Source organism: Achroia grisella, unplaced genomic scaffold, assembly GCF_030625045.1.
Source record: "Achroia grisella isolate CSIRO2021 unplaced genomic scaffold, CSIRO_AGI_Agris_v1 utg1245, whole genome shotgun sequence".
NCBI lineage: Eukaryota > Metazoa > Arthropoda > Insecta > Lepidoptera > Pyralidae > Achroia > Achroia grisella.
In genome coordinates this window covers 1,745,625-1,762,790 of record NW_026712606.1, presented here as the reverse complement: position 1 = coordinate 1,762,790, position 17,166 = coordinate 1,745,625, and the positions used below count along the sequence as shown (strand labels likewise).

Genomic DNA, 17,166 nt, shown 5'->3' with positions numbered 1-17,166 from the left:
GTGGTCATGTTAATCTGTATGTCATTTATGGGCGAATTTCTAAGTTCAAGCTTAAAAACATGTCGGGAACTTAGCATCAGCCTGTTATCATGTAATGACGGTATGTATGCTATTATATAGTAGTACTTTTAAAGTCAATCATTTGACAAAACTGGATATGGATATTATAATTTGTTAACCTTCTCTTGTAAGCTTTGCATAATAAACCGTCATATATAAAATTCTTTACAATTAGTTACTTATACCTATTGCGTATTTTATTAAAGTTACATTCAAATAACCTCTTGTTTTACATACTCGGTCTTTTTTAAATTACTTAATGTAGCAATTAAATTCCAATTATGAATATTTAACCCCTACTCGTACCTACGTATGTCATATGTATCGAAATAAAATACAATTGATCGTCCTTTTTAAACTTATACTGACCTGGGATACATACCTGTGCATAATATTAATTTAATATTTTTAAAATAAATTAATAATAGTGCAGCAACGGAGTAAGTAAAAAAGTAGGTCACTGCTCCTATTCATCTTTTACTTTTTTTTTTTATTAACCCAAAAAAATGTTTTTCAACTCTATGGGATTTTTTACAAGCTCTAGAACATAATAAAATAATTCAAACTCTTTTTCAGACAAATCCAGAAGAACTGCTAAACAAATACTCTCATTACTCGTAGAAAAGAAATGTATAGTGTCTATTTATAATATTTTTACATTGAATACGCAACTGCCGCTGAACTTGCTTGTCATAACAGCTAACTACACAATAGTACTACTACAATTCGCTACATTGTAATATTGCATCGCTAGAATTATAAAATGTATCATAAATATTAATTCAGTAACCATATTTTATCACCTTTTATAGTTTCCAAGTTAAAACTGATTGCGATGTCTACCGAATATCTCTCAAAAGATATTTTAGACGAAGATTATATGAAGACATTCGCACCTTTAGGATGCGTTCAAATGGCTTTAGGATGTTATCGAGTGGACGCTAAAGATAGATTCGTAACAGAACCAACGCTATGCCAGAGGATTTATACAATTTTTATGACAACAATAGCCACTATCTTGTATTCTCTCTTGACGGAGCTGGTTTTGAAGCAATACCTCGACGATTGTTACATCTACAATTCCATTTCCGTGATCATTGTGTCACATTGGTTTCTACTTTTTTAGTAATATAATTCATGTAAGATTTATGAATAGTGAAGCTAATGCAAAATTTTACATAAAGTTACAAAAAGTTGAGCGTATTATGACTAGTGATCAATATAAAACATTGAATGACATAATTTACAAACTAAATTTTGCAACTACAACACTACTAATGTCTACTTATATCGCACTTTTTATGTTTCTATGTATGAATGATGCCCAAATGGCTTTTTTATCAATTGGAGCGCTATACTTTCAAATTGTATACATGATGGAATTTGCACATTTGACAAATCTGTTGTTTTATTTTACCATAAGAATACGATTTCTTAATGGTATAATTATAAGTCATTTAAAACCATATACTGAACCAGGATTAGAGCGTGAAATTAGAATCAAAGCTCCTACAAAGAATTTTTTATTGAAATTATCAAGAGATAGCCATAATTTTACTACCTGCGATATCGACGTATATTTAAAGGAATTGTTAGAAGGTTTCACTATTTTTCAAAACATATATAAATTTCAGGTAATAGAAAATGTTATTCGAATTCGTTAATTAGTTTTTGCATAAATGAACAAACATTGGCTTCTAACTAGGCAATAACTACAATGTGTCCTTTAATTTCAGATTTTAAATTTTCTCATAAAACATCTTTCATTTATGTTTTTCTCATTCGGATTTATAATCATCTTTCTGGAAAACCATGTAAGTATAATTTCTTTTCCAAATATCTGATATTAAAATATGTAATCATTTCTTCTGTAAACTTTAAATTCTCTCTGATTATTAAAATATGGTAGGTACTGAAGATGAACTTCTAACCAGTGTCTTTTGGAAAATGTTAAAATACTTACTTTTTCCCAACATTAACTTTCGACTGCTTAGTTCCTCTGTCTCACCGATCTGCCTCCAAGCACCATGTTCATGTTTGTGAAACGTATTTCTGTTGGAGGCAGTGAAATGGATATTGTATTCCTGGAATGGCAAGTCATGACTTGCCATTCCAGGAACATAGTATCCATGATGTTCACGTATATAGGCGACGATTACCACTGACCATCATATATATAGGCTGGCGGTCTGTTTGTCATTGCATTTAGGTACATTTGAATCTATTCGAATATACAGAGTCAGAGTTCACATTTTTATTTTTTTTCACTTGATTGTGATATAATCTGAAGATTAACTGATTTTCTTTATGGATTTATTGCAATTGGAGATTATTTTTTTATAATATAATATATTTTCAGGTAGTAAAATTCTACGAGGCTCTAGCAGTGGCTGGTTTATCATTATTAGATGGCATTATGTCTATTTTCGTATGCTTTCGTTCAGAACAATTTCTAAGGAGTGTAAAAGAAACGAAACTTTTGTGTATTTCGCTTATGGGAGTGTATACTTTTGATGGTAAGTCCAATTTTAACGTACAATATAAAATATATTACACATACTCAGTCTATTTTAAACAAAAAAAATATGTAAACATTATTTTAAAAAAAATTAACACTATCAAATTTCTTGTAGATACACATAGTTTAATTCATAATTTTTCAAATACCTAATTTTTATTTATTTATTTATTTTTCCACACTTACATCTATTTTTACTAATACTTAGCCTAATACAATAGTGCAGCAAACATTATTTTTTAAATTAATTGTAACTTATAATAAATAAAGCGATCTTCGTGAACTCATTCAGAGAACAAGAAAATAGATCTATTTGCTCCGTTATATGATTTAATGTACGCAGTGCTCTTGTGACCGGTGCTTTGCCTAGTAAGTGTGTGGCCCCGCGCGGCACAGCCAGCAGCCAGCAGTTGCGGTCGACGGCGAAACCATACATATTCATCCGGAACACAGAACTCCACACAACTCAACACCTGGCTGTTGTTAATTTTACCCCTAATCAATTATACTAGGCATAACTCTCTCCGCACCCGCAATTCGTCGTACCCTACCATACCTAATACAAACAGATTAGGGTACATTAGCGGGTAGAAAGGGTATACTCCATATTTCTTTAAATATATAAATCTAATAAATTTATTTTGAATGCGTTCCAACATGAGACTATATTTAGCTTCATGTGGAGCCCAAATGACTGCATTATTTTCTAGGTGACTTCTAACTAAAGCATTATATAATGAACAGATCGCTGCAATATTAGTAAAATTAACTGATCGACGAAGTAAAAACCCAAAATTTCTATATGCCTTCTTACAAATACTAACTATGTGATCCCTGAATTTCAGATCGGCGGTAAATTTAACACCTAAATCCTTTACTTCTGTTACTCTTTTTAACTTTAATGAGTCAATTTCATAGCCATGATGAATTGGGTTATGTTTCCGCGTAAAAGTAATTGTCATACCTTTCGATGTATTAAAGTATAGTTTATTAACTTTACTCCATGCAGCCACTCTATCTATATCCCTTTGAAAAAGATCACAATCGGCAGGGCTTCTAATCGATCGAAAAATTTTTAGATCGTCGGCGAATAGTAAGCAGCTCGAATTGGTAATTACCTCTGGTAAATCATTGACCATGATGATGAATTCCAGAGGCCTACTAATCTACTTGCCCTCCACTATCCATTGCCGGTACGAGCTTTGTCATGTAGGTAATCAAATTACTCGTTGTGCTGCAGTCCGGCCGGAAACCGTGTTGTGCTTCTGATAGTTGCGCCTTTACTTGATTATACATGGTCATTTGCAATGCGGACTCAAAAACCTTGGCAAGGGTTGACTGTATTGTTATCGGCCTGTATCCATCTACGCCCTTACCTGCTCCTGTCTTTGGCACCGGAACTACACGAGTTGTTTTCCACCTTTCAGGAAAAACTTCGTTCTTTAGACAGAAGTTGAACATATATACCAGCGGCTCAGACAATACAAGCCTGCAGTCCCGAAAGATAAATGCAGGGATACCGTCAGGTCCGGCAGACCGTTTCGGTTTGAGTTTCCCTAAAGCTCGTTTAACATCTGTTAATTGGAATCTGTCAATGTCTATTCGCGCCGATCCATTCTACTACCTGATTCAGCTACTGCTGAACTCACGTTGAGTTTAGCGGGTACCGTACTATATACCGACTGAAAAAAATCTGCTAGCTCTTTTGCGCATTTCTCCCCTTCCAGTACCACCCCGTCTTTAACTATCTCTCGCAAATTATTATTTTTTCTTTTTGAATTAATATAATTCCAAAATGCTTTTGGATCCTCTGTCCTTGAACACGATCCTGATACCGAGTTTCGGCTTTTTGAATCATGTTTTTCACCCGTGCCCTACATATAGAAAAAGCTTCGTAATCAGTTCGCAATTTGCTCGCTTTATACCTCTTATGAAGAGCAGCCTTTCGTTTTATGTTGCGAATTATTTCAGCATTGTACCATTCGGGGTAATTGTACCTCGACGTTACATGCCTTCGCTTTTTATTTGGTACACAGTCATCTAAAATATTATTAATATTACTATAAAAATAGTTCAAACACTCATCTATATCACTTAAATTATACAGTGGAGTCCAGTCTACAGAAGTTAATGTTGCATATAATAAATGATAGTTAGCTTTATTAAAGTCCCATTTTGTTTGATACAATTGAATATCGGTATGAAAAACGCCCCCACCAGTCTGTTGCAGTTGTGTATTGTGCCGCGAGTTACCTACTAATGTTACCGATATATCAAGTGGTGGATGGTATGCGTCAATCGAAACCAACGGCTCCGACGCGGTGCATACAGACACACACTTGTCCATAGACGTCAATACTAAATCTAATTGGCGATTATTGCAATCAGCTATTTTGTTTCTCTGAATGAATCCACAATAAGTCTGTAAATACTCAAAATAATTGCTAAGAAATGAGGTACAGGAGTGTAGGTTAAAATCGCCTATAACTATTACTTGCCTATATTTAACAGATAATTGTTCTATAATTTTAAATAGCATCATGTACTCATTTTCTTTACTATTCGGTGGAATATGGACAACACAACACAAAAATAAAAGTCTATTGTGTGAGTACACAGTAGCACAAACCAGTTCAAACATCTGATCGGCGACGTTGACGTCACCCGGTATAGGTACATTACGCAGCTCGACACGCGGTGTGGCCACGAGAAGAGTGCCGCTCTGTTTACGCCCGTCAGTTCGATCACTGCGCAATATTTTGTAACCTGGAGGGATTAGTTCGGCGTTCTTAATGGATTCATTACAACCCGTTTCTGTAATCGCAAATAGATCAGCAGCCGAAGATGCAACACCTGCGTAAAAAACTTCTAGTTTTGTCCGAAGGCCTCTAACATTTTGATAGTATACTTCAATTATTGTGTGGGGACTTTCTTTTTGTATCGTTTGGCTTACGAAACCACACCCATTCACAAAATTCCACGTTGATAGGCCAGGCGTCTGGTTCACACAATTTTATGTAAACGCTTTCCGGAACTCCTATCACAAATGAAGCATAATCCCTCTCAGTTTTATGTCTTATTTTTTCTACCTTTATTGCACATTCTTTACCGCATATCTTCTTAACATAGCCTTCTAAGTTTTCCGTAGTAGTATCTTTGTGTAGACGCCATACATGTAAGTATTTTTTGCGCTCAGTTCCCTGTATTTCTACAGAGTTTATACTTCCGCCTCTTTTTACTTCTGCGTTGGGATATTCCTTTTCTTTGAGATTTCCTTTTGAGACCTTCTCTTTTTCACTTCAGTCCAGTTATTTTCATTAAAATTCTTTTCCTTTGTTGCTACCGATTCTGTAATAAATCTTGTAATTTCCATATTGGCTTCATCACCTCGTGACTTGTTCTTCACTGATACGCTCGCCTGCTTTATGGCCTCACTTGGTTTTGTGACTACCGCTTTTATATTTTTTGCGGTCACTTTTGCAAACGATTCTGATCTTTTACTTACATCTGAAGTCACAGGATTTTCTTCTTTGTTCTTCATGTCACTAATAGGCTTCGAGGTGTTCATTCCTACTTTTTAACATTTTTATTTGATCTTCTAATCCGTTAATTTTATTTGCTTTTTCTTGTACTACCGTCATAGTTCTCCGCAATTCTTTTAATTCCAGTTCATTTTTAAGAAATTGATTTTGTAAATGCTCGAATGCAGCCATTTAGTTAGCCAGTCTAGTCACCATATCGATTCGGAATTCTCACATCTCTTCTAAAACTTTAGTTTCATTTTCTATCAACGATGTTTCCGCTTGATATCGATTTCCCCGCGTAGTGTTGACATAATACCCGGGAGTATAAGGTTGATTCATGATGCTTCCTCTGACTGGAGTATCTGAGTTGTCTTGCTTCGGGTTAGAACACACACATTCTGGACATACCCATTGATTTCTATATTCCTGAGTTAGTGCTTCAAATATATCCAAGGACTTAGCCAGACACTTTAGGTGAAATAACTTTTTACATGCTTCCCTTGAACACTCCATGTAAGAAATTAATGTAATTAAAAGAACTTAGTTTAATAAAGTTTATAGAATAATTGTTCTACGAGTTGTATCTTACTGATATCAGTTTGAATGACAACTTCAAACTTTTTCAATGATATTTATTAGATGCTGATGGTTTTCATATTTCATATTTTCTTTGCATTCATATTTTATTTATATTATTATATATAAAATATCTTTACTGCCGATCTTAAAGTATACCTTCGTAGAAATAACAATAAAGTTTACATTTCCATAGAGGTATAGAGTAAATTTCTGTCTTTTTTAGGTCGACTACGGGAGAAGACGAAGAGAATGTTGAAGTTGCTTGAAGATAACCCACCAATATTTTCTGTTTACGACATGTGTTATTTAGATGCTCGTGTCTTAATTAGAATTTTTGGTTTATCAACAACTGTATTCGTGACTATGTACAATTTACTTATTTTTGGATATTAGCCACTACCGATTATATTATTCATTGTATTTATATTGCACAGGTTCGTACCGTTAATTTAGATGGAGTGAAATACTCTCGGTACCTACTGAATTCTCCATTATATTTCAGCATCACTTAGGTATTCATAATTATGTATAGATGTATAATATTATGAGTTAAGACATGTACCTATATGATGATGCCCTAGACATAACATTGCATATGTGTGTTTGTGTTAGTTGTTCTTATATAAATATTCGAATATGTAGTTATGTTGCAAATTAGAACGAAATAAATTTGTAGAAAGATTACAATTTATTATTTAACTAGCGACCCGTCCCAACTTCGCACGTATTATACACACCTTCCTCTTTAATCGCTCTATCTATTGATGAAAACTGCATTAAGATCCGTTACGTTTAAAGGATACGAACAAGGAGAGAGCAGCAACGACTTTGTATTTGTTATATGGTGGCTAAATATTAGTATAAGGTATTATTACGCTGTGTATACTGAACTGAATGGAACCATTCAGTTCCTAATATAAACATTAGATATAGGATAATATTACCATGATATTGTGTTAGTTCATAAGTAAATGTTCAAGCAGACACCGTCTTTTATTCAACAGTAGGTATTATAGTATGTAAAAACTTAAATTGAAACTTAGTTTTTAATGTACCTATTGCTATAGTAATTTGACTTTAAATATGTACCTACCTATATAAAGTATAGAAGTTTATCTAAGCAATGAAGTTTTACAATTTTCTATCATCTATTAATTTTTGTTTTCGCTTGCCGCTTTAGTTGTCATTCGTCACTGCTGCCCCACAAATTCGCAGGCGGAGACATCATAAAATTATCATCAATTAAAACCCTTTAGGACTAACCCTATATATGCAATTACCCTATTTATCCAAATTAAACTATGTAATCAAAATGTCTATTAGTGGCTGTATTTTGATAGCCGTCAGCTTTAAACAGCGGACTTATAACTCATCAATTTAACATCAAAGCTTCATATATTATTGAATAATGTGTTATTGATGAAAAGTTCCATTATACATTACTGATCATTAATAATTACTGATCTTACTTCATAACCATTATTTTTGAATTGTTCATTTTTACATATTATTATCGTAAATATATTAATGACCAACGTCTGCTTCTTCCTTATTCTATTTATTTGGAGTCGGCGTAATATGTTTTCTCTTCTATTAGTCCTTGTTCGCAGTACTCTCTTTATTTACTTCCTTCCTTTCCATATCATCTTTCATACAGTCTATCCATCTCTTTTTCAGCCTACATAATACATATGCCCTCATAACAATCCACATTCATATGTGTCACACCTATCAAATCTCAAATATATTAATTAGATTAGATTATTTATTAGACAGGTATAAATATTAAAATATATATCAAGTTAAATTACCGATCATAGATTTTTTATAGCTTCTAGGTAGTAAAATAGTGAATTAAAAATAATCCTTATGTGAATAGTGTAGGATTTAGTAATATAAGCTCATTTTTAACTTCTATTATATCCATTTAAATATGAGCATACGTAATGTTGCGTTCACCACGACTTCAACAGTTGACAATGCCTCTGACTACCCCATCTGGAATAAGAGTCGTGACGGTATATTTTTTATATTATATAATTACATCAGTAAGTACGAAACAAAGAACTTTTTGTTCTGTCGCCATATTCAATACAAGTATCAGGCACCTACAATGACCATGACATCTTTGTACAATTAACTCAAATATTATGTACTAGCAATAATTAAACCATTTTATGTATAGGAAAATTCATCGTGATATCAATGGTACTTTGGAAAATAACTAATTATTCGACCTACAACAATTAGAAGCTTTTTCAGTTCTGTATTAATTGCTGTAATCAAAGGTTGTTTGTAACCCCAACTGCAAAAACTTCAAATATAATTTATACGTTTATGTATTGTACATGTTATAATTTATGAGAGATCAATCTCAAGATATTTCTTAATACGGTTTATTTTTTGTTTCTAAAATGAATAATGCTGAACTAAGAATACATACGATCAGGTACCCTCAGCGTGCTAAGTTGGACGCGGATTTTTTAAAAATATTTTCACCATTTCATACTATCCAATTAGTGATAGGATCATGTCGCGTCAATCCTCTAAACGGATACTTATCTATTCCGGTATGGTATCAAAGAGCATACTCCTTAATGCTTGTAATCTTAAATATATTCATTTACATATACATTTCTGGCGTTTATTCATCAAAATTTAAGAGTTATCCAGGAGTACAGGATTTAATGAACATACTGATACCTTTACATTTCTCATCATATTTTGTCAACATTATCCACGTGAGATTCTGTCGAGGACGAGACAACGTGGCGTTGTATAAAAAAATACAGGAATTAGATCGTATTATGAAAATAGATAAAAACAAAACAGTTAACGAAATGATGTTTAAGCGCAACGTGATAGCGGTGTTCATTGTTCTACTACCATTCATCGCCCTGCTACCAATTGCGATAAATGTTGGAGTGCCTGCAACCGTAATTACGTTGGGAATAGCATCTACCCAAAGTCCCTTTATCCTTGATGTGACTCAATCTATAACTTTCATAATACATTTTTCGTCACGTATCCTTATAATTAATTCTATACTAATGAACTATTTGAATTCGAAAATGAGAATCATGATGATGCGAAGCAAAGTAAGAGGATCCAGATTCATGAGAGAATTAGTAGAAAAAAACTATGAGTTCGCGTCAAGCGAAACTGATGTGTACTTAAGGAAAATATTCGATTGCTTTACAATTTATCAGGAGCTTTATAAATTTCAGGTAAATATACATATATGTTAGTATAATACTAAATACGTAAAAAGTGTGCAAGTGCCAGTTTGCCAATCTGCCAGTAGGATAAACCATTTAAGTATAAAAAAAAATAACTGATAAGTTTTTAACGGTTTAATAATTCGACTTAAATATATTTTCACTTAGATTTCAAAATAAAACATATATTATACTTACACTTACTTATATATGTATGAGATGTTTCTAATGTAATTGTTTTTTTCTTAGATTTTCGTATTCTGCTGCAAAATTGTTGGATATAGCATTTTGGCATTTCAATTTACACTTCTTACTATACAAAACAATGTAAGTATATCCACGTTAGTCTTTATTCTCTAGACAACCCATCAATGTATACCTGTACAATGTAACCCTGGATTTTTTATCTTCTAGAAAAAAAACATACCTAGGTTAGTTATCTGAAATATTATAAAAGTATATCTGAACTGGAATATGTTTCTTAGTGGCCATTTACGAGGTCTATGGTGATAATATTATTTATTCTTTTACTCCCTATTTCAGAATTTGTTTTTTCAAGCCTACTTGTTTCATATATATCAGTATAATCGTTATTTTGTCCGTCTAACAATTAAGGTGTATGCCTATTATGTTAAAGAATCTCATTTTTTTTCTAAATGTCCATAACTAAATATTTAAATTATTAGGTCTCAATCTCTTGCGCAGACCCTAAGCGAACTTGTAAGAATTTGGTCCTTAGTAAAACATTGTCAGTATCTAAACATTGGATAATTTTTTTTTCAGATTATGGAGTTATATGATGGAATACTCGTAGCTACTTTGGCTATAGTGGATTCATCTACATTAATCTTAGTATGTGTATACTGTGAGATATTCTTTAGAGAAATCAAAAAGCTAAAATTATTAACAATTACCTTGATGGCAGCCTTTAACCAAGGTAAATACTAATTTTGTTCATATTGTACAAAATATATACGCTGTATATATTTTTACCTCTACCCCACCGATTCTTACTATATCGTGTTTTCACATATCACATACAACAGTCTTCAGAAATGGTAAAACATGAGAATGCTGTACTATTAATATTTTCTTTAAGATGATTTTTTTTGTATATTTAATTATACAATAAAAATAGATGACGGGCTACCAGATAAAATGCTTCCTGTTGCCCACACACATGAACACGAACGAATGTAATGCTTTGCAATTCTTTAAGACTGAGTTGCGTGTAAATCCTGAAATTTCAGTACAATATTTAACACCAAAACACATCATGCAAATCAAAGTTGCAGAAAGAAATAGGTGAAATGGATGTACTCATACAATTGACTTTGTACAAAATCTCATAAGATGCATGAGAAAAATCATTGATATAATTCTGCATTTATTTAAAATTTTAGGTCCACTAAGGAATAAAGCAAAACGTATGTTTACGATGATAGAAGAAACTACCCCTCGTTTCTACGTATACGACATGTGGGAAATGAACGCCGGTTTTTTGCTAAGTTTCACGAACGTTATAACTGGATTGATAGTCACACTTTTACAGTTTGCTTTTCTCTGATACTGCACTTTTTATCTTCTAAGCTGTATGATATCTAATAGGTAGCATCACTAATATAGATAATATTACAATAGATCTTTACGTTACCTATGTAACTACAAAAGGAAAAGCTACTCAATTCGCTGTCGTGTATTGATTTTTTGTATTACATCGCCAATTTTCTTCGACATATACAATGTTTGATAATGTGTTCTGAATTATTTCACTATTTCAAAATATCTTTTTTAATGAACCGATTTTCACTAATGTTCGTTCGACACCAAGTCTATGTTGAAAGCATCTTAAACTTAGCGCTAGTAGACATGAACGACGCCGTCGATATCACAGATCGTCGTCATGATATACTGTAAAAAATCTTATTATGCATTTTTTACTATTCTATTCTAGTGCCTTTGTCTTTTCTCCTGTACTCAAACTGTCTCAAGTTTCCTGGAAAAGATTATACCATAAATACGATCGTCATAAGCGATAAGATCGCCGTTTTTAACTTTGTAAAACACAATATGCACCTAATTAAACATACACATATATGTGATCATACCTATAGATATACGTATATATAAACATAATATTTATTAAATAACTTAGAATCAAACGAACTTACCTAGTGATGTTTGATATCTAATTATACGAGTGTCTTGACCGAAGATGATTACTAATTACATGCAGCACGCCAGATGATGCTGTAAATACAATCGATTAAAAAGTATCTATTCGATAACTCAACTCCCCACTTTTTGCCTCCCTACCTTATTAGTCTACAAGCGCCCGAACCTCTTTCATTCAGAGCCCAATTTTTTCGATATACACAGGGAAGAAATTAAGGGGGGAGTGTAATCATCTTCGGTCAAGACACTCGTATAATTAGATATCAAACATCACTAGGTAAGTTCGTTTGATTCTAAATTATACTTCGTATCTCCCGAAGATGAGTACTAATTACATGTAGATGGTTAGAGCATCGAAAAAATAAAACACCTAATTAAACAAATGATTTATTTCTTCTTGATATTTATTAGACTATATATAACAATATAAAAGAAAAAACAAACATTACATTTAACAAAAAAATTATGTCCTAAATACATAATTAAATAATTAGTTAGGAACTGATTTTAATACGTTTCTGTTATAATATTTAAGGAAAACGTTTGATGATTCAGACCAGCCTGCTGCTTTCCGGATTGCATCAAGACTAACGCCTTTATTGTACGCAGCAGAAGTGGACGCATGGCGCGTGCTATGAGCGCCGTACAATTTAATATCTATTCCACTTTTTTCTAATATTGCCTTAACCCAATGAGATAAAGTTTGTGTAACTACCTTCTTGTGCGGTTTTTGAAAACTTATGAATAAATATTCCTTTTGATGACGTAATGGGGATGTTCTGTCTATGTAAGTTTTTAAACAAAGGGCTGGACATACTTTAGGATTTTCTTTGATGTATGGTAATACTATAAAGGGTTGGTAAGTTCCAGGTCTTGAAGTTTTTATTAATTCGTCAATTTTTATTTTAATTTGATCTGAGTCAATTAAATACTCTGAATTTTAATCAAGCTCAAAGTCTGTATTCTTTGCGCCGATGCTAAAGCAAGGAGCGTTATAGTTTTTTGTGTTAAATCTTTTAATGAAATTAATTCATTAGGATAATGAACAGCTTAGTAATTTAGTACTAAATTAGGATCCCAAGTGGTATCATATTTTGTTGCAGGAAGTTTCATACGGTATACACCTTTTAAAAACCGCTTGATTAGATTATTGCAAGTGATATCTTGACCTAACAGTATGGACAATGCTGAACGATAACTATTAAGTGTGCTATAACTGGCACCGTCGTTATATTTTTGCGTTAAAAATTCAATCAATTGTATTATATCAGCATGAGAATAATCTCAATTTTTTTCCTTACAATATAACCACCATGATTTTAGTGCTGTGTTATATTGAACGAGCGTGTTATTTGAGAAAGAGCTCATCATTATGTCGAGAGATGCGTTCGGGATTCCGTGACTCACCAGCGACTGCCTGATAATATTCCTGCCATTAGGATCAGGTCCGCATATAGAGGATGCAGCTCCCTGGAAGGAGATAGCAATAAATTGTCATTAGGTTGAAAATATAAGACTTCAGATATTAGTAATTGGTTCCATATCGGATACCAGGGTTGAGTCGCCCAATATGGCACCACAACTATCCCACTTGCTATATCACATTTAATCTTACGTAAAACTTTGGAAATTAGACTAAAGGGTGGAAAGGCATAGAAATTTAGGTTATTCCAATTAAACGTGAACGCATCTATTATTTCCGAGTTCGGATCCAATTTCCATGAAGCGTATCTCTTACATTTTTTATTTTGAATACTAGCAAATAGATCGAATTCGGGGTAACCGAGAGAAAGCTGTATCTGTTCGAAGGCATAATGAGCTAGTTCCCACTCAGTATCATTATTGAATGATTTACGAGATTCTAAATCTGCAACTATATTTTCTTTTGATTTGATGTAAGAAGCAAAAATATGCAAATTACGTTTTTCACACCATTGCCACATACCGCGAGCAATTTAATTCAAATGTGGAAATTGTATGCCGCCCATTTTATTTATATGGGCAATGGCAGTTGTATTGTCCACTCTCAATAATATATTACAATTACTATATCGCGATGCGAATATTTTAAGGCCATAGAATGCCGCTAATAATTTGAAAGTATTTATATGTAATAATAGCTGAGAACTATTCCAGAGTCCGTGGGCTGTTTCGTTATTGCACGCTACGCCCCAACCCGTATTTGAAGAGTCGCTAAATATTACAACAGAATAGTCGCAACTTTGAAATAAAGAAAATGAGGAGTCTATGTGATCTCTCCACCATACAAAATCCTCCTTTAGATGTTTTGATAGAGTGATATATTTATTGTAATTATTAGAGTAATTAAGTGCTAGGAATTTATCCCATTCAAATAATTTTGTATAAACCCATCCATAAGTCACTGCTGGACATGCGGAGGTCAATAAACCTACGTAACGAGCGAATTCTCTTATTTTACATTTTTTTGTTTGTATTAATGTATTTGTAAATATTTTTATATGTTTTTTTTTTCATCGGGTAATGTTAGACTCATATTATTTGAATCAAAAATGAAGCCTAAAAATAAAAATTTTTGCTTGGGTACAGTTTTACTTTTATCTTCATTAATTAAAAATCCCAATTTAGAAAGTATATATTTAGTATTTTTTAAATTATCAAGGCAGTTATTAAATGAGCCTCCAATGCATAAAAAATCATCAAGAAAATTTACGGATATATAACCTAATAATGTAACACGGGTTTTAAAAGCTTAGTAAATACATAAGGTGCAGTACATAGTCCAAATGGCAGTACATTGAATTCAAACAGTTGATTTTTATATATTTCAGAATTCCAAGTAAAACGAAGGTAGATTTTATCGCTTTTGGCAATGGGGACTAAAAAATAGGCATCTTTCAAATCAAGCGTGGCCATAAAACAGTCTTGGTCTATTAATTTTAATGCGGTGCGATAATCCTCCATTTTGAAGTGCTTAACAGATATAAATTTATTTAATTCCTTTAAATTTAAAATAAATCTGTGTTTCCCATTAGGTTTCGGGACTGTAAAAATAGGAGAAATAAATTGATTTTTACATGGGGAACAAGTCGAGATATAACCCGACTGTAATAGTTCCGTAATACACTCATCAATTATGTTGATTTCAGTTACCGTATATGATTTAGTTTTAACTGTCTGATGTGGGTCACAAAAGAATGGTATTTTATAACCTTTAACCCAGGACAAAATATTTTTATCACTTGTTATTTTAAGCCATCCATCAAAAAAGTACTGAAGTCTGCCAGCAGTTGGTACAAATGTTTTTGTAATATGTACCTGTGATAATGTATTCAACGTCGTCGAGTCTGTTGTGGGTAAGATCTCGAACGCTGCGTCGGCGGCGGCGGAGCAGTGCGCCGGTCGCGTGGCCCCCGAGCTGGCGGAGGGGGCTGTAGCGGCGGCGCCGGCTGGAGCGGTACCGAGTGCCGAGACTGGCCGGGGTACACTCGCGGCTCGGCATACGTTGTCCGCGGTGCCCCCCGTGCGTTTAAAGCCCCCTGGCGAGTTGTTCTTGGCTGCAAGCGATATTGACTAGATCTGTTGCTACTTTGTGTGGTGCATATTAATTCCGATGCTGACGTTGATATGACCTTAGATGTTTTTAAGTGTTCAGATAAATTTGACCCAAATAAATATTCATCTATTTTTGCATTTTTTATTATTTCACGTTTTTGTTTACTTATGGAATTAACAATAGTAAACCTTCTCGAAAGGGATTCTCTGTAGTGAGTGTCACACAGTAAGCGCCCTGCATCGCTCAGAGTTTTAATAATTTCTTGTGGGATATTTTCCACTTGTGTCAAGGCTAAGTTTAATGCTTTGCCAATAGCCGAGATACAGCTAGACATTTGATTTTGTTTTTGCTCACTGTACGAGTCCTTTTTTAAGCTGGTATCGGACAATGCCGACTTCAACTCCGGGTTTAGTATCGGTGCTTTCATGGGGATACAATTTTCTGCGGGTAAATATTCTTTTAAAAGATTCGCTTTTTCTTCTTTAAGTATCCCGTTAGTTAAAATATGTTTCCATCTCATAGCTAGATCTTTATGTAAATTTTCACCAAAGGTTTTATCTTGTGTTGGATCTGACCCCAGTAACTGTAATATGTCTGGGTCTAATTCATCACTTTCCTCTATCATTTGATCATTTTCAATTAGGATCTCGTCTGTAATGACGTAAAAATAACATAGTAGGTAAAAATGAAATTTGAGATGCAACGGTTTTTGTCTATACACACTTTGCGTCAAGACTCGATTATGTTATTGTTATAATAAAAATATTATAACAATGGATAAAAATCCACACACATATGTCGGGATTTATTTATACAACATCCACACACTAAAAGTCGGGATATGAATAACTACCACACACGATTACGTCGGGTAGATCTACATAAATGTACCGTCAAATAAAAATAATAATATTTTTTGTTTGATATTCATTTAGAGAATTGTTTTGAATTATTGGATCACTGGCTTCGTTTTCGATATTTGAATTTAATTGCACAGGAGTTGACGAAGTATTTTCTATAGTCATATTTTCCGAATCCGATGATGACGAAATTCTTCTTCTTGTTCTCACTAACTTTTTAACTTTTTTAAACAACCGTTCTAGTTCATGACTGTCACCTCTATCTGACCGCTTCCTTTTTCCCATTTTAACTTATTTTTGTTGGAAGAGACGTGTGACTCGGACAACACGAAATCGCGTAATGAGGTTCGGGCGCTTGTAGACTAATAAGGTAGGGAGGCAAAGAGTGGGGAGTTGAGTTATCGAATAGATACTTCTTAATCGATTGTATTTAATTTTTATCAATCAATGCATTTAAAATGATCTAAAAATAGTGTGATAAGGACAGCATCATCTGGCGTGCTGCATGTAATTAGTAATCATCTTCGGGAGAGATACGAAGTATAATTATACACAGGTGTTCACAGTGTTTGTAAATATAAATTACTTGTGTTACGCAAGCCTAGTATTTTATTGGGGACAGTGCAAATGCAGCAGTCCTTCTATACTAGGCTTGCGTAACACCTCCCCAATAAACATTGCACGCGGCACCAAATGC

The 17,166-nt window shown here is 33.3% G+C and overlaps 1 protein-coding gene and 1 pseudogene across 1 annotated transcript; one reads left to right on the top strand and one right to left on the bottom strand.

Moving 5' to 3' along the window:
• Positions 1–11,466, top strand: LOC131854753 (uncharacterized; annotated as a pseudogene).
• Positions 11,467–15,385: 3,919 nt separating this feature from the next.
• Positions 15,386–16,754, bottom strand: LOC131854752 (bromodomain-containing protein 4-like). The gene is made up of 2 exons (XM_059205894.1): positions 16,571–16,754; positions 15,386–16,260 (listed from the first exon to the last, which is right to left on the bottom strand). Exons 1-2 carry the CDS (start codon positions 16,752–16,754, stop codon positions 15,386–15,388), a joined length of 1,059 nt encoding a protein of 352 aa, XP_059061877.1.
• Between the last annotated feature and the right edge of the window lie 412 nt (positions 16,755–17,166).